Source organism: Hermetia illucens, chromosome 1, assembly GCF_905115235.1.
Source record: "Hermetia illucens chromosome 1, iHerIll2.2.curated.20191125, whole genome shotgun sequence".
In the NCBI taxonomy this organism is placed as follows: Eukaryota; Metazoa; Arthropoda; class Insecta; order Diptera; family Stratiomyidae; genus Hermetia; species Hermetia illucens.
The window spans coordinates 208,160,349-208,183,999 of NC_051849.1; the positions used below are offsets into that span (position 1 = coordinate 208,160,349).

The 23,651-nt window shown below is 45.5% G+C and overlaps 3 protein-coding genes across 3 annotated transcripts; 1 reads left to right on the plus strand and 2 right to left on the minus strand.

Moving 5' to 3' along the window:
* Window positions 1-3,090: 3,090 nt before the first annotated feature.
* On the minus strand, window positions 3,091-3,833 carry LOC119661247 (protein C10). The gene has a single exon (XM_038070486.1). It carries the CDS (start codon window positions 3,534-3,536, stop codon window positions 3,186-3,188), a length of 351 nt encoding a protein of 116 aa, XP_037926414.1. The 5' UTR covers window positions 3,537-3,833; the 3' UTR covers window positions 3,091-3,185.
* A 215-nt stretch (window positions 3,834-4,048) lies between these two features.
* On the plus strand, window positions 4,049-12,760 carry LOC119658595 (FAS-associated factor 2). Its single transcript, XM_038066059.1, has 5 exons — window positions 4,049-4,848; window positions 10,328-10,601; window positions 10,681-11,312; window positions 11,371-11,514; window positions 11,575-12,760. Exons 1-5 carry the CDS (start codon window positions 4,726-4,728, stop codon window positions 11,743-11,745), a joined length of 1,344 nt encoding a protein of 447 aa, XP_037921987.1. The 5' UTR covers window positions 4,049-4,725; the 3' UTR covers window positions 11,746-12,760.
* Window positions 12,761-18,235: 5,475 nt separating this feature from the next.
* LOC119661735 (KIF-binding protein) lies at window positions 18,236-20,177 on the minus strand. Its single transcript, XM_038071201.1, has one exon. It carries the CDS (start codon window positions 20,071-20,073, stop codon window positions 18,346-18,348), a length of 1,728 nt encoding a protein of 575 aa, XP_037927129.1. The 5' UTR covers window positions 20,074-20,177; the 3' UTR covers window positions 18,236-18,345.
* Between the last annotated feature and the right edge of the window lie 3,474 nt (window positions 20,178-23,651).

Consider the following 23,651-nt stretch of genomic DNA (forward strand, 5'->3'; position numbering starts at 1 on the left):
GCAAGCTAGGCTAAGATGGGCAGTGGGAACTTTCAAACCACTGAAATCTCCCGGAGTAGATGGCATTTTCCCAGCACTTATCCAGAGAGGCCTAAGAATTATCTTAGAGTCTCTTCTGAGGGTGGTAAGGGGGAGCATAGCACTAGGATACATACCAAGGGCACGGAGACGGGCAAAAGTGGTCTTTATTCCGAAAGCGAGTAAAAAGGATCCTTTTCACCCTAAATCTTTCAGACCAATTTGCCTAACATCGTTCGTACTCAAAACGGTGGAGAAGGTCATATATAACTATATTAGAACTTACGTTCTAAAGCGTAATCCCCTACATCATTGTCAACACGCTTCCCGGGTAGGACGGTCAACTGAAACTGCTCTGTGGATCAGCTGACAGAGGTACTACGGGATGCCATAGAAACAAAAGAAATTGTACTGTGCGCGTTTTTGGATATCGCGTTTGCATTCGACAACACATCGCACACAGAGATACAAGTTGCCCTGAGCCGCAAGGGAGTGGGAAACACCCTGGCACTCTAGATGGGCAAAATGCTAGAAAGTAGACAAATAGAGGTACAAACAGGTACAAATTCTATTATCATGAACACCACTCAAGGCTGTCCACAGGGTGGAGTACTATCGCCGCTGATGTGGAGTATGGTAGTGGATGAACTCCTGGACGTGTTAAGTAATACTAGAATACAAGTCCAGGGCTACGCGGACGACATTGTTCTAATCTGTAGGGGCAAATATGAAGATACCCTATGTGATAGAATCCAAACTGGATTAAGGGTCACTAGTGCCTGGTGCAGGAAGGTGTGACTGCGGATCAACCCAACCAAAACCACCATAGTACTATTCACTAGGAGGCGTAAGCTGGATCACCTGAAAGCCATAACATTACATGATATGGAGGTGAAACGAGAAACAGAGGTCAAATATTTGGGAATCACGCTAGACCAAAAATTACTCTGGAAGACACATGTCAGAAACACTTGTCGGAAAGCCACGAGGGCTCTGATGACTTGCAGATCCATAGCAGGAAAAAAATGGGGTTGCAGCCCGAAGATACTACTTTGGATATATACTGCAATAGTAAGGCCAATGATTACCTATGGAGCGGTAATCTGGGCAGAAAGAACCCAACTCAGCACACAAGCCAGGGAATTACATAAGCTCCAAAGGCTAGCTTGCGTGTGTATCATTGGGGCAATGAGGATATGCCCAACGGCATCCCTGGAGGTCCTTCTGGGGTTAACCCCTCTCCATCTGCACATACAGATGCAGGCAAGGAGATAAATATTCACGATTATGAGTGAGGCGGGGAGCTGCCTCAATCGAAGGAGGATTGATATCCTTTCTAGGCGGTATCCCGAATTACTGATAATCATCATCATCAACGGCGCAACAACCGGTATCCGGTCTAAGCCTGCCTTAATAAGGAACTGCAGACATCCCGGTTTTACGCCGAATTACTGATACCAAGTGATAACATGACAACGAGGTTTCACTTCGATAAGAAGTTTGAAACACGTTGAAGTAACAAGGCAAACTGGGAGAGCGTGGCTGCGACATACGGCTTAAACCAGCAACTGATTATTTGGTACACTGACGGATCCCTCACAGCAGAGGGAGCGGGCGCCGGTGTCATTAGTCCAAGAAAAATGTACTTTGAACCAATAGGCAGGTACACTAGAATATTCCAGGCGGAAATATACGCCATGGACAAATGTGCCTCTTTTAATCTGCAAAGGAACTATAGGGGGCAGAACATAGCTATTCTCACCGATAGCCAAGCAGCGATCAAGGCACTAAGGTCCAACTACGTGAACTCTAAACTGATATGGGAATGCCTTGAGAGACTGAATACACTCGACTCGTCCAACAAGGTCTGGATACTTTGTGTTCCAGGCCATGCTGGGTTGGAAAGCAACGAGGCAGCGGACGAACTAGCCAAGAAGGGAGCAGGGATGCCTTTACACGGACCAGAACCCTTCTATGGAATCGGAAACGCTATGAATGTAAAAAATGAAGAGGAACGGTTGAGGGAACTGTACTGCGCTGGCCTACCAGGCATGGAGCAGTCCAGGGTGCTTATTGGGGGATACAAACCCATGCGCACAAAGAATTGCTTAAATCTCACCAAAAAGAACCTCCGAATCATAGTGGAAATTCTCACTGGTCATTGTCGGCTGAACTATCGCCTAGGGAAGCTGGGGATATCTACGGACACTGCCTGCAGGTTTTGTGAGGAGGACGAAACCTCTATACACGTCGTGGGACAGTGTCCGACACTTGTGCAAAGTAGGTCGAGGCATCTGGGAGAACACTTAATTCCAGATGCAAAGCTGAAAGATCTGGAAGTAGGGAACATACTAAAGTTCCTAACGGTTACAGGCCTGCTTGATATACTATGATCAATAGGTACACTATAACCAGTAAAAGGGGCACAATAGTTCTTCAAGGAGGCGGTGCGACTTTCCCTTTATAGCCATTTTTACCGCGTTCGCGTTCAATGTCGCAGCTTTTGGCACCAGACCATCGGGTTTCTTGCAGAGCGCAGATGTCAATGCGCCTTTTCCGAAGGGCTCTTGCGAGTTCCTCCGTCTTTCCAGTTAGGGTACCAACATTTAGCGTGCAGACACGTATTTGTTTTGTTTGTTGTGTTCGAACTAACTTGCTTACGTCCTGACGCCGTCCATGCGTCAAGAAGCCTTGCCCATTTCTCGATAGGACCGGGGCCCGTTCTGCCGCGTCGACTAAGGTGGGTGCCCTAGCATTTCTCCGAGACTTGTGACTCAATCCGATCATCATTTTTGTAACGACGTTGTATGCATTTTCTTGTTCGACCTGTCACGGGGCCTGTCACCAAGAGAGATCAGGTAGGATTTAGCAGAATAGAATAACTCCAACTATACTCTATTTATCTCTTTCCCTGATCTCAGCATTTTATTTTTGTTTTACTGCCTCAAACCCTCCTTCTTTACCTGGGCTTGGGACCAGCATACTATGTTAATAGCATGGCGGAGTTTGACCACCTGCACTGTTTGATCCCTGGAAATAAATTCTAAACAAGTGAACAACTCGATGCTAGCATATGAAAATATTTATTATAATTTATGTTAAATCAGACAAAATTCAAAACTTATAAATGTCTTTCTTTGGTATCACCTCCTCCCTAAACTTGAATCTTAAATCAAAACATCATTATTCGTATTAATAACAATCGGTGGCAAGTAAATGGCACGAATTTGTGACCGCAGTCTTGCTATTTCCACATCTTCTCGCTCCAGTTCCCGGACAAGCTGAGCAAACTGGACGAGACCCTCTCGAGTCCCGGGAAAGCCAAATCCTTTGATCACTTCCATTTGCAGTTGCATGACCAGCGGGAATACGTATTGGAGCATCAGGATCATCTCCTTTCCAGCGGATGCCTTTGCTTCCGAGAGACGCTTTGAATTTTCCGGTTGGTTCACAGTTTTGATGATTTCAATGAGAATATTCCGTGCAGTTTCCGGTGTGAAATTTGTGAGGTAGGACATTGTGGGGAGTTTTTTGTTAAAGAAAATGAAAATTCAGGGATGATTCGAAGTTCAGTGAATATTTTTGAGGCAAAATTTGATTCAGAAACTTTATTTTCTGTGGAAACTTGACTTTGCTCGCAGGAAATGACGAAACATCACAAAATTTTAGTTAGAATCAAATGTCGGCTTTGTTTATGTGAAATGTCAAAATACTCAGGAAATGTCATTCCCAAAATAGATTCGTGACTTGAATTTTGATGATTCGGAATTATTCAAAATCAAAAAGATGCCATTTTAAGTGGGAGATCATCTTTGTGCGAAACCATTGCGTCTTTCTTTTATCATTAATACTATTTAGCCAGATTACAAGATCAAATTATCGTAATTTTGGTTTGATACATGAACTTAATGCTGCTTGCGATTTCAAATAAAAGAGTGGTGAATTAACAACCGCTGTAACAAGACCTTCTCTCGCCACAAATCAGGTGTTTTCACACTGTAAAATCAATTTCACCTGACAACGACCGTGACTGATGATTTGACATGTCAGTCTGTAGTTTTTTTTATATCTATCGCCGTATTGACTTGTGGTTTTTCGGTGTCGTGCATTCGGGAGTGGATTTGATTTTCTAATTCCATTTCGCTGACAATCTTTAGGCATTACAAGGCAATGAAATATCGCAAATGCTCTATTTAAAATTGCCGCCCAAAAACATTTTGTTAAATTCACCAATAAAGTCATTGAACCTTAGGAAAAATTCGATACCGTCATAGACCGAATACACAAAAAGCGATTTTCATTTTGGTAGCTTCACTTTTTTGTTTTTCTGACGTTTCCCATCAATTTGTGTCAGTCAATCGTAAATTTTGACAAGTAATCATTGTCGCGACGTCGCCGTAGACACCTTGCATGGGAATACCGGACGAGGCGACAAGCAAATAACCCAAGGAAGTGACGAAGACGTGATTTCCCTTTGACTGGCTCTGGATGAAAATTATTGGCGAGCGGTGGAGTCGGGCCAGACGCGAAAATCCACCTAAGAAGAGAAGAAAGAGAAGCTGGTCGCGGTAGACATTACAACGTCGCAGGCAAAGTCCCAAAGGTCCGCGTTTTTTGTGATCGGAATAGGTTGCTGGCCTTCCTGACGTTAGGGGAGCGGACGAGTGAAACGACGGCTACCAGTAGAGAGGAACCAGTGCAGAGGACATGGAACAGGATGGACTTACCAATGAGCAGACTGAAAAGGTTCTGCAATTCCAGGACTTAACCGGGATCGAGGACATCAATGTGTGCCGGGACGTTCTGATTCGGCATCAATGGGACTTGGAGGTAAGATTTTTCTTTATTTTCCTTTGAGAACTCCCCCAAATCACAAATCTGACATAAATAATGCCTCCCAGCCCATGACAAAGACGATTCTAGGCTCATATCGCACATCCCAGTGATGTGAAGCCGTCTCAGAAATAATTAATCAAAATTATGATGAAATAAGAAGATAAGTGGATGCCCCGTCCTCCAAATGGGAGTGGACACAAGCCCATTATTAATACAAACGTTTGCAAGCAAAATATGTTCCTGGAAACTAGAGGTAAGGCGACTGTAAGTCCCGACATGAAGGCAGCATCTCAAGGTTAGGACTGTGAAGGCTCTCAAACCCTTGAAAGTCGCCCGCTCTGAATTAATCATAAATTATAGAAGAGAATATTCTCCTCCGTGAACTCAAGTCTTCATTTTTTATATATTTTTCCTAAAATTTCACAATGAGTAGTCAAAGATCTATTTTCACTGAATAAGGCAATTTCAGGCTAAGACGTCAATTATTCCACTTTGTTTTGTTGTTTTAATTAACTTGAAGCCACAGAAATGTTGGCCTCCATACATACTCCGTAAAAATTGAGCGCTCCAAACATGAAATTGCGGGAAAAGTTGCACTCAATCAGTTGCATTCCCAAGGGGTCGTAGGAATGGAAAACAAGAGCCGAGGTGATAATCATACCCCTCTCCCCTAATTGCATAATTGTTCTAGTTTCTCTAATCTGAGCGCCTGAGAGAACCCCACATCCTGTTAACCCCTCTCGACGGGCTCTTCTGTCTGACGCCTTGTCATAAAATATTCCCCCCAAAAATCACCGAACTCAATTTGGTATTGAGATGTCTGCATTTGACGATTTTAGCCAAAAAACGAAGAAGCTCTGATAATGCGTTCCTTGGGGGGCGCCGCATCTCCAAACACTTGAGTTTGCGTTAGACCCATTGCACTGTCCCTGCATGTAAAGTGCTGAGCCTCCCTTTTTCCTCCTCAGATTGGTTACATATAGCCAAGACCACCACACCATTTTCTTCCATATTTGAGTTGAAGTAGAATTATCCCGTCAAAAACCCTGCCAGGGTTTTCATGCCCCACTTCACGCAGGGGCAGTAAAAAACGCCGAGTGCCCCTACAAGGATTTTCGTCTGCCGACAGGAATTCAAATTTCTTTATTCGACTGCATGAACCCTTGAAACTTCACCGTTCAGAGTAAACTTGACAGTGGATGGTTTGACGCCAATTGCTGGTTTTGGTCCCATCACTGTGGAGTCAGACCCTTGGCGAGTTCGAGTGAATGCCCTGGCACCCATATCATGAATGAACCTTTCAGTCGGCCAAGTTCCAGAAGCAACTAGCGCCAAATCCGCAACAACTGGCTGCTGATAACGCTGACCCGCAGTCGGAGTAGATTGGTATGATGCAATCTCGCAATTTTGGTTGCAAAAATTCTTTTGCTGCCAATAAAGTAACATATACGTTCGCCTGGAATATGGTCGTCATTTTTACGAGAATTCGTCCAGTTCCATGCCAGAGTTTTCCGAAAATACCCCTGAGCCCAATCCTCTGTCATAGCTAACCCGTCGGTGAAGATTATTGGGTATGTTATCTCAAAAGCCCTGTGAGTTGGGGCTTAAGAATACACTCAAAGTGTTGTTAGAGGCAATTAAAAGGGAAGGGAATTTGTGGGCCAGCAATGTGCAAATTTCGAAACTCTAGGTAGCGCAGCTTTTGCACCGTTTTGTTGCCATAAACTCCTAAGACCGTGACTGCTGTTATGAGAGCAGCGAGGCAGAGTCCAGCCAGCTCAGATCTTCAGATCCAGCCTGTCAAGAAGGAAAGCAGTTCTCTCAGTTTGCAGCTAAAAGTCTCTCTGAGGTCCCCAAAGGTGGTTTACCCAGTGTCCTTAGCCTGATTCTAATTAGAGCTAAGCAATCGCAAAGGAAGTGCTTAAGAGTTTCCCTCCTCTTCTCCGATATGCCGAACCTGGGGACATGGTCCCCTATAGACCGGTGCCCCGTGCAGATCGCCGTAATCTTGTATGCATTTGTACGCGTCTGGTACACGAGCTCTCATGATCGGGGTTTTTTTATGAGCGGGCCAAATCCGCGGCCACTAAGTAGTGCGAGTTGATTCCGCACTTGACAGTCGCCAGCGAGAGATCGACTGTATCCGCCGAAAGACTGCCAAAAGCGGAGCCCCGCCTGGCCAATCTGTCAGCCCGCTCATTCCCTTCAAAGGTTCCTAAGACTGGAAACCCATAGGAGGGTTACCTTGAACGTGCCGCCCAGACTTCAGCGCTTTCTGCACTGCCCCACCAGCCTGGAGGATGTCGTCACTGAGTACAAGGCCTTAATCGCCGCTGGGCTGTCGGCCAGAATAGCTATGTTACGCTTGGAGCTCAAATTATGCCCCAGCCATTGACATTGGCTTCCAGTATGGCCAGTATTTCCGCTTGTAATACACTAACGAATCCTGGAAGACCATACGACTCGGATACACTGTATATATTCGAGAACACTCGCATCGACTCCATAGACCATCTTCGATCCGTCGGTGAAAAATACTGTGTTGTAGCCTTGCAACACCCGCCAGTCTTTCACTTTGCCCTGGCTCGAAAGTCCACAGCAAAGTTTCTAGCGAAGTTCAGCTTGGTTATGGGATAGTCCGCGGGGAATGGCACAGATAGGTGGAATTCAGGTACGCTTGTCTTGGGGAATAGCATCAGTTCCGTTTTGGTTCGTTCCGCATCTTGCGGCCACACAACGCACCGCTCCTTCCATTATGTCACTCATAATGGACGGAAACATCCCTGATACTAGTATCACCAAATCGTCGGCATACCCCACTAAATTCAACATGCTGCTGTACAATATTCGCAAAATTTCGTCCGTCACTATTAACCAGAGCACCATAGAGATGGCGCCACTCTGGGGTGTGCCTTTGTTCACAACTTTGGTCAAGGGTTTGCCTCCCAGATCCGACGGCAAGCATCGCCACAACCCTTTTCTGCTGCTTCTGTAGCATGACTGGCATTATGCCATCTGGACCCGGCGATTTATACACAGGCAAGCTGCCCAGCAAATCTTATCCTCGGTAATTATCGATTTGATAGCCTCGCATGGCTGGAGTGGCAGCAAACATTCCAAGCAAGGCTCTGACTCACAGTCCTCCTCGCTGGCGAGAAAACGCGTCTGAACCAGCAGCTCCATGGTTTCACCAGAAGATTCCGTCGAGGAGCCTTCCGAATTTTTAAGAAGGGATGGGCTCCTAACCAAGACCGCCTCTTGGTGGTCGTAATGACCGACTTGTACTCCTTCAGGCAGTCCTTGTATGGCTGCCAATATTTATGCCTGTAGCAGATGTTGAAGATTTCCCTGGTCAGCTTCCTGAGGCTGGAGAAATCTTCATTCTATCACGGTGGCAGTTTCTTCTTGCTGTATTTAGTAGAGCACGGAGCTTTAAAAGCGGTTTCAAATGCCTTTTCCAGACTCCCGAACTTTGACTCCAGTTCGTCTGTCATGTCAATCTTGCCAATTTGCGCACCGAAGAGTTTTTCTTGATTGCTTCACCATACTTCCTCCTGGGGTCTCTGAAAGGTTTAGACACCTCTGCTGTAAGATCTAGACTGAAAAATATCCAGCTATGATCTGCGAAGAATCCATGGTAAAACATTCTCCAGTTCTCCACTCTAAAAATGTCATCGTCGGTTATTCGTGTGATATCAGGGACCTCTTCCCAATCATCCCCCGGTTCAGCGAAGGCCTTCAGCCTCAACAACGAGACCCCATTTGAGCCCGCCTCAAACGTCGAGCTTCAAGGAGTACTCCCATCGCTCCAGGGCCTCAAAGGGGCCCTCATATGGTGAGTGCAGCGGCCTCTAAAGAGCATCTCCCCGCGAGCATGTCTTAAGATCCACTGAGAAGGTGAAGTCGGCCGCAGTTCGAAATCGTGTCCCTGAGCAGACACAGCATGCTGCGCTTAACCGTACTCTGTTATCCAGCACAGGGTCGGTAGAGTGTCACAGATTCACCCCATACACCATCTCCTCTCGATGACGTGTGCGAAGGCAGAAGAGGAAGATTGGCAAGGTCGTCCGGTGCCAACGTTCCGGCATCCCATTGGACTACAGATAGCATCCAGTGATCCTGTGACGTTTCAAACCCAGGAACTTGCCTAACTCCGAGAAAAGAGTAGACTCAAACTGTATTCCCTGTTCTGTGATGATTACGGTTGGTACACCAAAGCGCGGGATCCTATCTCCACAGAAGGCCTCGGCACATGATTGTGCCATAATGTCAGTCAGATTTATTGCTTCAGGCCATCGCGTAAACCTATCGATGATTGTGAGGCATTATTTGTATCCGTGCGAGCCTCGTAAAGGTAGAGGTCGAGCTGGATGGTATAAAAGCGCTTTAGTCGACCGAGGGAACACGCCTACTTCCTTTTTTACGTGCTTGTTGATCTTGCATTTCTGGCACGCGATGCACTGTCTGGCCCAAGAGTTTACGTCCTTGTTCATGAACGACCAGAAGTATTTGGATGCCTGAGTGCGCAAGGTCGTGCACTGCGTGGAATACTTCCTTGCGAAAATCATCCGGAATAAATGGTCTAGATTCCTTGCCTGAGGAGTCGCAGAGTAAGTAGGAATTTGAGCCAAAGATAGGAAACTCCGTGAACTTGTCTTTGGAGCTTGCCTTCAGGCTCTGTCGTCTTTCTGCGCCTCTGCGATTGCCGTACAATCGACCGCGGAAGGGCTGTGACCTCTTAGATTCGTCTTTTCTAGCCACGTGTTGGGTTTCGGAAGTAAACTAGCTGATGAAGCTCAGTTGCCGAAGTTGGCGAGGAAACGCTTTGTCGGACTTTTGTTTAACCGCGAAAGTCAGGGGTTTGTGGTCCGTGAACACGGTGAACGGCCTGCCCTCAAGGAAGAAGCGGAAGTAATTACTGGAAAGATACGCGGCGGGGAGCTCACTATCGTAGGCACTGTAGTTACGTTGAGCTGGGTTGAGTTGTTTCGAAAAGAAGCTCACCGGTTGCCGGGTGTGGTTCACCTTTTGTTGAATAGCAGCGCCTACCTCTGTTTTTGAAGCATCGACAAACACCACTGGAGGTGCATCTGGCCGAGGAAATGCCAGAAGTGTAGCAGCAATAAGCTTTTGTTTGACAGTTTGAAAGTTTAACATGAGAGAGAAGAGAGAACTTTCGCAAATCCTTCACCTTGATTGGCAAGGGAAAGTTTTGGGTCGCTTCAACCTTGTTAAGGTCTGGTAGAAGTGATCATGTCAACGAGAAATTTGTTGTTGTTCTACTGCATTTTCCAATGATTCTGAATTGCATTTCCAAAGGGCCTTTAAGTAATTACTTACCTTGGCTGTGATTTTCGATTTAAGGCTAAGCGATAAATCCCCAAGCAATCATTCTACCATAAAAATCCCAAGAGTTTTATCTTGCATACGTGACTTAAAAACACGAATAAAACGCATAAATATTTTCTTACAGATCGCGATACAAGAACAACTAAACATCCGCGAAGGTCGCCCGTCAATGTACGCTGCATCGGCAGATGCACGGGTACCCCAAGTTGTAAATGATCGTTTCCTGCAACATGTTTTCTCAGCTCACATGCCTGGCGGACGGGGCTCTAATGACTCCCCACCGTCCGGAATTACAGGCTTTCTAGGCTACTTAGTTAATTGTGTTTTTCAGTTTTGCTATAGCACATTATCCTCGTTGGTAACTACACTTTTGAATATATTTCGGAGCAGTGAAAGGAGTAAGTACACATTTTCCTCCAGATGACCGGCTTAGTTTTACTTTATTTTTAAAAAAAACTCTATAACTTCCTTCTCCAGTTGTCACAGACCCGTTGGGCGATGTTATGAACTTTATCCAGTCCTACTCAGAGAAATATCCACAGCACCCCGTCTTCTACCAGGGCACATACGCACAAGCACTAAGCGATGCCAAACGTGAGCTGCGATTCCTTCTCGTCTACCTGCATTCAGATGCATCTAAAAATGCAGATGTGCATTCATTTTGCAGTCAAACCCTGTCCGACAGTAGCGTGGTTGAGTATATCAATCGAAACATGCTCCTTTGGGGTTGTGATATCTCATCCCCGGAAGGATATCGCGTGTCACATTCAATCAATGCTCGTGCGTATCCCATAATGGTGCTCATTGGTTTGCGTGCAAATAAAATGATAATTATGGGTCGCATGGAAGGCGACTGTACGCCCGAGGAACTACTCAGGCGGCTACGAATGGTTGTAACCGATAATGAGGTTTGGCTGAGCCAAGCCAGATCAGAACGGTTAGAATCGAACCTGAGACAATCGTTGAGGCAGCAACAAGATGAGGCTTATGAAGAATCTTTGCGAGCAGATGAGGAAAAGGAACGACGCAAGCGGCAAGAACGCGAAGAATTGATGCGCATTCAACGCGAGGAGGAGGAAAGAATACGCGCTGAGCAAGAGAAGAAGGATGTTAGTAGATGTTTGGCTCAAAAAGTATCGGTGAAGCATAATTGGTCTTTCGTTACAGGAAATTGCCCGGTTAAAGGTGGAATTAGCGAGCCGAGTGCCTTCAGAACCGCCACATGGTGCACCGAACGCTATTAGTGTAGTTTTCAAATTGCCAAGCGGGGCACGAATTGAACGACGGTTCCTAACAACAGACTCTTTACAAGTGAGTACAGAAGCCCTTATTTCAAGATACACATCTAACATTGCATTCCCCCACTTTCAGGACGTTTACAACTACATATTTTGTCATCCCGCCTCTCCTGACACATTCGAAATCACGACCAATTTCCCAAAGCGTGTCCTACACTCAAACGATTCAACTGGTTCGCGAACACTCATCGAAGTGGGCCTTAAACATCGCGAAGTCTTGTTCGTTAATGATCTGGATGCGTAGAAGCGACGTGAAAAATCTAGAATTGTAGACGTAATCTAAATTGAAGAAGAAAAATTAAGTGAAGAAAAAAGAAAACCAAACGAAGATAGAAGAGAATATAAAGGAATATATTCTGATAAATCTATGTAAGGACTCGTTAGCTTACCACACGCACCCATTCCCATCTGATCATCTCTTCAAACCTCGTTTTTTTGTTGTAAATTATTATTTAGTATGGATGGAAAAATGAAAACTGAAAATCCACTTCGATGATAAGAAATTTCTATGATTTTTTCTTTTTACCAGAAATGATTTGAAATTTTTTGATATCATTAAATTTTTTACGCACTAGTCTAAGTTGTCTGAATATTCTTCGAAGGTTGCCAACTGTTTTCTTCTTTTCTGCTTCACTCAGTTCCGGTGTAGTCACTTGTCCTCTCTTTTTGCTGATACAACTTGAACAATTTATATAAAAGCATTTTTCGCTAGTTAAGATACATTTTGTAACTCTCACTCTGGTAAAGAAAAACATACGAACGTGACGGGAGAAAACGGAAAAAATATTGTAAATCAATCAAAAATGAACAAAAAAGTTTTATGACATATTCATACCAAGGACGAACGTTTCATTTTTAGTGTTCATTATTGAGGAACATTCTCAACGCAATTTAGTCTGAAGAGGTTACATTGAACCCTTCGAATAGGAGCTGTCTTCATGTTGCTGTTCGTTGTCCGCTCTATGTTCAATTCACTTTTATGCCATTTATTCGCCTCCGTTGACCTTTCTTCTGTTTCGTTTCTGTTTTGTACTTAGGATATTGAGTATTTAAATTGACGTGTTATTTTCCAAGCAATTTAATTGTTACAATGTGGAATCATTGAATTTTAGAGTATAAATTTGATTCTAAGAAATTTTTTGCTATATTCGATTTAATTTTATATGGAAAGCCACATAAGGCAACTGAAGTGAAACGATGGATGTGTAAATAAGAACAAAATATATTATTTTCAATAAAATTTTGAGTATATACGGTAATACGAATAGAACTTTTTTTTATTTCGCATTCCTTTTATCTAAGGTTAACAAAAATCTACTCCAAGTATTCTCTTTCGTAAAAAGGATATAACATTTGTGAGCCAACAACCTACAGATTTTGAATTGTTGATGCTACCAAAATTTCAGCTACGTCTTAGATAGGCCGCACGCTCCACGTCAATGGTATCCAGCGCACGCGGTCAGCCAGAAAGGATAGTACAGCAACCCCCTTAATAAGAGGAAGTGGAAACCTAACTACGGCCGACCTGCCGATAATGCTGTTACCTAACTCTTCCAGAAAACAGGGAAGGAAGGCTCGACAGAAAGAAACTTCAGCCACAAAGGAGAAGGGACTACAGGTTTGCCTGCCAGAACCTTCTCTTCTGCCTCTATCGAGAAAAGAAGGCTGGTGATGTGGACCCAACTGGCCTAATTCCATGTCCGTACAGCCCGGACATCGTGAACCTGAGGGGGCTCCCAGCCGACGACAACGGAAGGCACTGCGAATGAAGGCGAAGTTTCTTGGGAATGAGGACGTTGGCGTTGCTACGCCACCAAGTATGGCAATGTCCAAAGAAAGAGGAACTTTCGGCGAAGATGAGGACAAGCTTGTAACCCCAGCGAGTCGACACTTAACGCAGCAGACTTTTCAGTTATATTAGACTACACTTACAGTGTGTTCATTAGGAACGTGTATACCGTAATTTCTTTATTTTATAATGATACAGAAGAAGTACAGGCATACCTCGACTTCTCACGTTAATTGGTTCCATGAAAGTGCGTTAGAAGTCGAAAATGTGATAAGTCGAAGTGTAAGAAGTACATGCTCGTATGCATAGGGTAAAAAAGAGTAGAATTCTTCGTTATTTGACACTTGTTGCTTCTAAAGTACCAAAACTAATATTTCGCGTATAGCACCTATTAAGAATCAATTCAAAATTCATACATAAATGTAAGCGTTTTTATTTTATGCTATCAAAATGAAGAAGATTTATTAGACAATATTATAAAAGTACACATGTACATAGTATAGCCATAAGTTCTGTCAGTCAAACAAATCTTTATTTCTCACGAAGTAATAAACCAAATCAATCGAAAAGTACACCATTAAAAAAGGGAAGCATAGAGCGTTCAAATGAAAAATTATTCAAAATGGCCGCCGCTAGCAACTCTACAGGCCCGAAGTCTGTGAGACTATGCATCGATCGCTTCAGGCAAGGTATAAAGCGGCATTCCTCAAGCTGTATGCAAGACGCTGGCTTTCAAACTCTCCAAATCAGTGTAAGTTCGATCGCAGACAGTCTCCTTTAACTTAGCCCAAAGGCTGTAGTCCAGAGGATTCAAATCTGGGCTGCTTGATGCCCATTCATCCGCGGTTATGAAGTCAGAAACATGCGCCGCTAACCACTGCTGAACTATCTTGGCTTTGTGAGCGGGGGCCGAGTCCTACTGAAAGCACCACGGTTTTCCAGCGAGTAGAGATTCACTCAATGGCTCGTCTACCTCCTCTAACATCTTTTCGAAGACGCTCGCATTGGTTTTGACACCGGCCCCCCAGATATGAGTATCAGTTACTCCATGATATGAGATGCACCACCATACAACGACAGAAGTCGGATGGTGACGACGTTGGGCTCGGGGAATATTTTCTTTAGCTTCATAACAATTGTGGCAGGTTTTTTAACAAGCTATGAATCTTTTTCCACGTATTTCCACATTCGTGCAACGCAATAATCGCGATTCTTTTTTCGTAGTTACCGAAATTCATCGTGTTGTCGTTCACGCGCTACTGAACTTTGGAACCTGAAAGTCTGACGGAAGTGGGGTGTGGTTAGGTACTTCGTGCGCATTGTTACCCGCTTTGGCGGCCTAACATTTCTCGCTATATGCATCGACAACTTATGGCTATACTATGTATATAAATATGAATATTTATGAGTCACTCCTCATCACTTGATGACAAGCCACTATGAATCCCTGCTGAGGTTCGCAGTGGAGAAGCTGTCCCAGATGTTGACGATTTGAAAAATTTAGTTAAAGTTGTCTGACTTGCTTTAAGCCCTCTCGATTTGTACAATTTCCAATAATATTCAACACTTTTACTTATTGAAAGGGACACCCTCTGCCATTTTTCATTGTTTCGATCTTTCTCCAAATATTCCAAAGTTCTCAAAATTCGGGTTTTCTTGTATGACTGCTGTTGAAATTGGTGTGTTTCTCTGGTTCATGTCGAGAATCCAGGCATACAGCAACTTGCCCGTCTTCTCTAATACAAAGGGCCGGTGTTTTGTTATTATGGGACTTCCTGGTGAAGAAATATCCACCTTAATATGCCCGCCATTTTTTACCGCATTCCTTTTTATCTGTCTGATAGTACGGCCAACTAAACACCTCCTTGTCATTAGAGAACTAGCCTGGAACCATTTGACACATTTCTTCGGGTTAGCACTTCTATTCTCCCGACTTTGGTAGCCTTCAAGTCAAGAAATTCCTTTCACCAACGGGTGGGAAGGAAGGGAATAGTTAGTTGCCATCCGATCCCTTTGCTGATCGAGCTCAATTTTCTTTGCAATAAGAAGAGCCCAAACTTAATGTGCAACACGACTCGATCTGCCAGCGCTCCTCAGCATCTCTCTGAAAATATTCTCTGGAGAAAGCTCCCCTGTGTTTGCGTAAAGCTGCTGTAGAAAGCCATTCCACTTTTCAGAAGAGAAAAAGATGTGTTCAGCATTTTCTGCCACTCGATTGCAGAACACACAATTAGGAGATCGCGCCTCCCAACCTTGTGCAGGTAAGTCTGAAAATCTCCATGCCCACTTCGAAGTCTCACCGTGCGTTCGGTTCAGCCACGGATCTAAATTGTGTGGCCCATCTGCCTCTTGGCTCATTTTGCCAAAAGACTTGCCACTCGATAAGGACGCGTTGACATTCTTCACGGGCTCTTGAGGTTGTAGATTGCTTGACGCTTCTTGCCAAGGAGGGCAACGAAGATCACTCCCGCGATCACCATCACGGCCGGTTTTGAGGCAGTGGTATAAGCAGACGCCACACGCAAAACTCCCCGTCTCTGCACTTGAACAAGACCCTTACGATGTACCTCCTTGCCAAGAGCATCTGCCCATACCTCCGCGCCATAGAGTACAATGGACTGCAATACTTCCATAAGAAAACATCTCCTAGTAGATGTAGGACCCGCAACATTCGCCATTACCCGAATTAAAGCCAAGCCTCCAGTTGCTGTCCTGTCCGCTGCTGCTTTGATTTGCTCCAAGAAGCTCATCTTCGATTCGAGCATTAAACCAAGGTTTTGTCTCTATTAAACGCTGGTTTTGACTCTCCACTCAACTCGCCCGTCCATATGGGACGCAGGGTCATGATTCTCTTTTTGGTCCAGATAACTACTTCGGTTTATTTTTTCAGCGCAAGGCTGAAACCGCTTACCTGCTGGTTTGCGCCCGTTCAACATTGCGTTCGGCAACAAGTGTCGCAATGTCGTTTGCATAACCGACCAGGTACGACTCTTCTGGCGTGTCGCGTGTTAGCAGACTATCGTAGGAAGCATTCCAGATATCCCACCCTTGGATGAATCCCTGTGCTACTCCTGACGTGATCTCCTTCCTTCTCTGGCGTTCTAGCGTCTCAGAGAGCACGGAGCGGTCTTTCAGATAATCCCTCAATATCGGCAAGAGATAGCCTGGCACGTGGAATAAGTTTTCTAATGTGCCTAGCATATCTGTCCATCTTACGGAATTGAAGGCATTTCTGACATCAAGCGTTATGAGGAGCACTACTCATCGAGATCGGCGGCTGTGTGCCTCGACTCGATATTTCCACAACAGCATCTACCGTGGATCTCCATCTTCTGGATCGGTCTTGGGTATAAGTCCCCGGTAGCGCGGATCATTTCAGCAAGTCTACCCGTGCTGAGGTTTTCGAGCACTTTCCCGGCTTTGTCAACCATACACAACGGTCAGTACGCAGACGGTAGCTCCGGGTCTCCGTATCTGATCGGCGCGAGTTTCGCTACCTTCCAACGACAAGGAAATCTACCCTCCTTCAAGTAAGCGTTGACCGCCCCGAGCAGCAAGTATGACCGTTGGCGGAATACCAGTTTGAATACTTCCGACGGGTACCATCAAGACTTGCGCTTTTTGTTTTTCGTGGTGAGAACCGCTTCTCCGAGCTCTCTTATTGTGAAAAGGGGGCAATCCTCGAGGCATTCCGCGCTATTGACATTAATCCTTAGGGGATATCTGGGGAATAATGCCCGCACAATGCGGTTCATCTGGTCAGTACTTAGTATGCAGGGCTTCCACAGAGCCCCGATTTTTCGGGTGACAAGTTTATTATCAAGTCCTCACGGGTCTTTATTCACCTCGTTGACCAGGTTCCGGGAGCTTTGCCTTTATTTATAGCAACGCGAAATCTCCTTTTTCCTGATATATACTCTACCTTTATGGGGCGTGCCTAATCGCTAGCATGTAAACGTTGTGTCAAACGGCGGAGCTTATAACACTCCCTCCGTAGGTTGGTAATTTCTGCCGTTTGCCAGTACATAGAAGGCTTGTCTTGGCTGGGGCCTAGTCGGGACATGCTGCATGGCGTTATAGAGATGCGTGGCCAACTTCCCTTCATTGATGCGACACACCAGTCACTTAATCATAACACTTGGCGCGAGCGGGCGTGTTGTATAACGAATACTACATTTTGATTTTCTTGTTATTTTTTAAATGTGAATAAAGTTTTTATATGTACAGTGTGGACTCCTTCTTTTAGTTCTATCGATTAAGGCAACCGTCACCACAAATGCTACATAGCCTCAACCAGTTCGAACGCGATCTACGGGTGATTACTTGCCGAGAAGTCTTCCAGGACTTGCCACTGGTTCACCAATGGTGCCAAAGATTCCAACGCAAAAGTGATGTTAGGGATGCTTCCTTCGCAGACTGGGTGCCAAAACGTTGGCGCGGATTCGCGGTTTAAAACTACGAACCGTGGTTAGCCAGGTCTTGTGAGACCCTTTTGGGTTCAGGTCGACAACTTAACCGCAACAAGGGATAAAAACACTTTTGATCGCCGCCTAATGCTCTTCAATATCATGGACCGGGTTGATCAGCAGAAACTCAATTGACTTTAGGGAAGACCCTAAATGACCCAGAATGCCACCTTTAGGAGGCCTCATCCGAACTGTGAGTTCAGCCATCTCACTTCGCTTCGACCCAGCCTGTATAGTTAGGGAAAGTGAGGTTTTTAGAGGCCTCTGACGTCGAGAAAGGTGCCCGCATTCCAGAAACCCGATATTCAAGGGTTGTAGGTGCGTGCGAGTCACTCCCTATCTAAGGCGCAATTGACGATTCGATGACAATAAAGATTCGAAATTTGAGGGTTACTAGCCCAGAAATTTATATCCCAAATATCCTGAAAAAGAATCCCTCCCAGCGACTCAAGCCCGTAGTTTGAAACAAAACGCCTTAATTCAACGATATACTGACAGCCAAAAATATATTTCACAAAATACATTAGCGGTTAACAAAATAAAGTCTAAAAAAGTCTGACGTCAGCAATAGATTTACCTTTCGAATCGCCTAGACAGTGCCCATCTCCGCCTCCTCGATTTCCTTAACTAAATTCTCAATTTTAACCGGTAACAGACTCAACATTTCCTTACACACTCCGACCTCGGCCTTCAACCTACTGCCGGCCTCCTTGTTCTCCTCGCACAGCAGCACAAACTTCTCGTAGTATCGATACGAGTTCCGCAAGTTTTTCAGCTGTTGCTTGCGGTCAGGCGTTAAAACTTTGTAGAAGAGTCGACCAATGTAGAAGTGCGCGCACAAGTAGATGTGCATCTCGTCGTCGGGAATGCTGCTCTTCTCGTTGAACGAGTTGATCAGGGATTTTAGGTGATTGATGGCTTTCTCCGAGAGGGTGTTGATTTTCTTCCGTTGGTGGGGAGTGGGATCTTCAGTCGCTTTGAGGATGTCCATTTTAGTGTCCATCATTGTTGAATACGACATGGCTGCGTCGTACCAAGCTTGCCGGCAAATCATGAGATAGTACGTGGGATTCAGCAGGGATATAATGTGCTCCAGCAGGTCCGCTCGCTTCTTGTAGTACTTACACTGAATCTGGGGGTCCTCCTCAAAGAACGCCAGGACCTTGTAAAGATCCGCTTCGTCGCTTATAATCACTGCATACTCCGTTGCTTCCAGCTGTGCATTGTAATACTGCTTCGAGCGCTCTATCCACTTCATTGCGAAATGGTAAACTTGCCTGGCGTCCTCGAACGTCAGGCAATATTTATCAGTGACTTCGTAAGGCGGGAGCTGGAGGGTGGTAAACTGGTAGCCGGGCAATACCGGCGGGCTCCTAGGGGTGGTGTCATCCGACATCAATCGTTCCCGAGACTCAATTAAAAGCGTCAGAGCGTATTTGGTCCAGCAGCGTGCAATGTCGGCGAATCGGTGGTTGAAAGTTTCCTGGACCGCTTGCTCCTCATCAAAGCTCATCTCGGGAGTGACCATTTTCTTCTCGTATTCGAGTAGCATGTGTGTTGCAGCTGCCAGGACATGTCGCGCTTCAGTAAACCGATTCGGAGTCAGATAGTATTGGGACAGGGTAGCCGCGTTTAAGGCCCAGTCGATAGCATTGTAGTTATCAGCCTCCAGCAGCCGCTTGAGCGTGATGTGGCAATAAACGGCGGACTTTTCAGTTTCATCCAAGTGACTTAGGACCTGCGCTAAGTAGTATGTGACTAGAGTGTACAGCTTACCTAGCTCGACCCGCCCTTCCCTCTTCTCGATGTCATCGGAGGAAGACAGAAATTCGAAAATAGTCACTGGCGTTTCGCCAGTCGCCTTGAAGTCCTTGTACAATTTTTCTGCCGTTTCAAGGTGTTGTCGAGCGTCGACATTCTTCTTTTGATTCGCCGCGTTCAATCCCAACTCGGTCAATGCAGCCACACAGTGAATCACCGCGTTTGGGTCCTGCTGTCGGTCCTTTAAAACTTCCAGGGAATGACTCAGATGCCCAACTGCAGTTGATGATCTGTTGAGCACGACGTCCAGTCTGCCGAGTTCCTTGTAGATATATCCTTTAATGAGTTCATAACAAGCGAAATCCTCTGAACTATTGTCTAAACCATCAAGTGCGCCGAGCACGTATTCCAGTGACTCGTTCAGGACATCGTAGCACTCGTCGCATGGATTTCTATTGGATTCGGGGTCATCGACTTTGTTTTCCTGTTGAAGCGCCTTCTGAACCTTCTCGAATTTCTCTTTGAGATCCGTGAGGAACTCTTTGCTTATTGTCATCGCGGTGTAACGAGTGTAGGCGTTTCTTATTAAAACGTAACCGGAGAACGGAATAAAAGTTCGATTTTTATTTGTTGACAATGTTCGCTTGACAGATATTGGACTCTTTTTGGAGAATTCTGGATACAGCGGCTCAGTTTTCATGGGATTTGTTGCTGGATAGGAAGTCAATCGAATTTGTTTCTAAACATTTGATGACGGTTACTTCCTGTATAACGCCTTTTAAAGATGTTGCTACAAACAATTTGCCGTCATATAAACTATTATTTTTCTTGAAAGATGCTATTTTTACTTTAATTAATAATTTAGTTTGTTTTGAATTATCATTCAATAACAGTCTTAGTTATAAATTAACCAAATGCCCTTGTAAATGGAACAAAGGGTGAAGAAAAAGAAGAACAGTCTTAGTTGTAAATAATAACTGCGTAGTTGAAAGCAGTGCTAGACAATCGATATCGGCCATCAATAATATTTGCTTAAATAATGTGCGAAGGGTAGGGGTAGGGCTGACCTACACGGAAAACAACTTGTTAAAAAGCCACAACAGGAGCCTCGGACTGGATGGAGTTTACAACAACGAACCTGGCAACGAAAACGGAATAACGATTTGCGCATTTTCACATGGAACGTGCACTCTGCGCTATGCACTTTGCGCTTACGAGGCAAATTTAGAAATATAACCCTCATTAACGTTCTCGCCCTTACAGAGGAGACTGCAGAGTCGGAGAAGGGTACCTTCTACGGGGAAGTAGAACAAAAACTCGAAGTCTGTCCCAGATATGATATCAAAGTCAAAGTTGGGGATTTTAACAGTCAAGTAGGGACAGAGCCAGTATTTAGGCAATACGTTGGCTCCCATAGCTTACATCAAAATAAAAAGGATAATGGACTGCGGATTATTCAATTAGCAGGGTCACACGAAATGATTGTTGGAAGTACCTGGTTTGCGCGGAAAGCGGTCCACAAACATACGTGGGCCTCTCCAGACGGGAGCACTTTTAACCAAATTGAACACGTGTTGATCGAACGCCGCCACCTCGCAGCCTTATCTCGTTGGCATGGCGTTCCGAACTCGAATAACAACACCACCCATAATCCCCTCTGACAATCAGGTGAGAGTCAACATTGAAGCAATTCACAACACAGCGCTCCGCAACACCTATAAGAGGGAAATGTATGCCGTAATAACCGCAGTCAACTGAGATCCTGGAGATGAAGCATCAACAAATGATCTTCACAATCACCTGAAGAACGTTATCATAAATACTCCCACAAACATACTTGGCCCCAGTCGCAAGAAAAGTTGGAACGGCTGGTTCGACGATGAATGTAAGCCAGGAACGGGACGGAAGAATGCTGCGTACCGAGTAATGTTGCATTCTCAAAGGACGCGGGTACGCGCAGAGATTTATCACGAACTCCGGCGAGCGGAGAAGTGACTTCACTCCAGGCAAATCAGCAACAGATCAGATTTTCTCTCTGCGGCAAGCGATGGAAAAACTGCTGGAATATGGATATGAGTTGCACTATCTTTTCATCGACTTTAAAGCCGCCTATGATAGCATGGCCAGGGTAAAACTCTAGGCGGCCATGAGAGAATTCGATATCCCGACGAAATTGATAAGACTGACTAGGTTGACCTTGGCCAATGTGCGAGGTCAGATAAAAGCAGCAGGATCACTCTCAACACCATTCGACATCAACAACGGTCTAAGACAAGGGGATGCCCTATCACGCATCCACTTTAACCTGGCCCTCGAGAAAGTGATCCATGATGCTAAGGTAAATGCAAGGGGTACGATCCTCTTTAAGTCAACACAACTACAGGCCTATGATCACGATATCGACAACATGGCAAGAACCACCCGAGACGTACAGACTGCCTTCATCCAGATCGAGCAGGCGACGATTGGCGCGAGATCTTGGGCTGCACACCAATGAGGCCAAGACAAAATATATGGGGGCAACGTCAGCGCCGAAAACCAACCAACCAACAACATCCAACAGCACTGGTTAACCAGGAAGAATAAAGATAGGAGATTACAACTTTGAGACGGTCGATAATTTCTCCTATCTAGGGTCGAAAATCACAACCGATAACAGCTATGACGATGAAATTCGCACACGGTTGTTGGCAGCAGACAGAGCCTATTTTGGGTTACAAAAACTGTTCCGCTCGAAACGTCTCACCATAGGGCCAAAGCTCTTACTGTACAAGACTATGATCTTGCCAGTCCTCATGTATTCCTCGGAGACTTGGATTCTCAGCAAGAAGAATTCCGAACTTTTGGCCGCGTTTGAGAGAAGAATTGTTGGCCCCTACATGAGGATGAATGAGGATGATCCAGCCCGGAAAGTCAATAAGGACAATATCTATGGTAGAAAAAGAAGACGAGGCCAACCCTGCTGAGATGAAACGATGGCGTAGGTCAGGACGCCAGACAGCTTTTAGGGATATTGAATTGGTGGACCTCAGCGCAAAACCGGGATGTTTGGAGTTAAGGCAGGCCTAGACCGGTTGCGCGGCTGTTGCGCCGTTGATGATGATAAGGAAGCAAAGCTTAATCACTTACAATGAGCTGACGTTAGGCGACTGTATCCCCAGCCAGTTGCATCGAGAAATGCGTTAGCTGGGTGGGATAAGTTTGGCTCGGAGTTGCTAAAGTCCATCTGTCTGCAACGACTACCAGAGCGCCCGCTGGAGATGTTATCTGCCACGATCGACAGAGGTGTATGCGCCCCGTGGTCGCAGAGGTTTCCCGAGGCACGACCCTGGAGGTCGATGAGCTCAAGGCCATGGTAACGTCACTGGCCGATGCGGTCACGAAGCTCACAGCGAGGGTCGGTACTTTACGTTCGTGGGGTAGATCTCAATCGCAATTATGCTGAGGTCCGCTTCCCGCGGGGGGCGGTCGGGTACTGGCACGTTGAGACCCTCATCAGCTTCGACGATTTGCTGGTACCATCGTAAATACGGAGTTCAAGCACTTAAATGTACCACCAGATGCACGTTTAACGGGTGGGTGCTCCAGCGTCGGCTACCCGAAACGCAGTATCACGTCGCTTTACAATCTTCGACGGCCTGACCAAGCGTTGCTTCCTGGTTGACACGGACGGTGAGGTGTCGATTCTCCTTGTACTCCGTCCGAACCCTTTAATCCCGCAAAATCTACAACTGGCAGCCGCGAACTCTCCTCCCATCCGTACCTATGGCTATAGGCAGGTGGACTGGGCCGAGCGTTTTCTTGGCGATTCGTTCTGGCGGACATGAGCACTCCCATATTAGGCACAGACTTCCTGTGGCGCTATTGTCTGTTGGTGGACCTGCAGAACATGGCCTTGATAGACCCCGCGGTTACTCTACGGACGAAAGGGAAAATTTCTACCTGAAAAGACGACACTCTTTCAATTATTTTTGAGGACGTTACCGAATTCGTACAATCTTCAAAAAGTACCGCAATATCACTACTGAAAGTAGTTCCTCGAAACCGGTTAAGCACGATGTGTAGCACCAAATCACCACTACCGATTCTCCAATCTTCTCAAAGATGCGTCCACTTTCACTCCAGAAGCTTGCT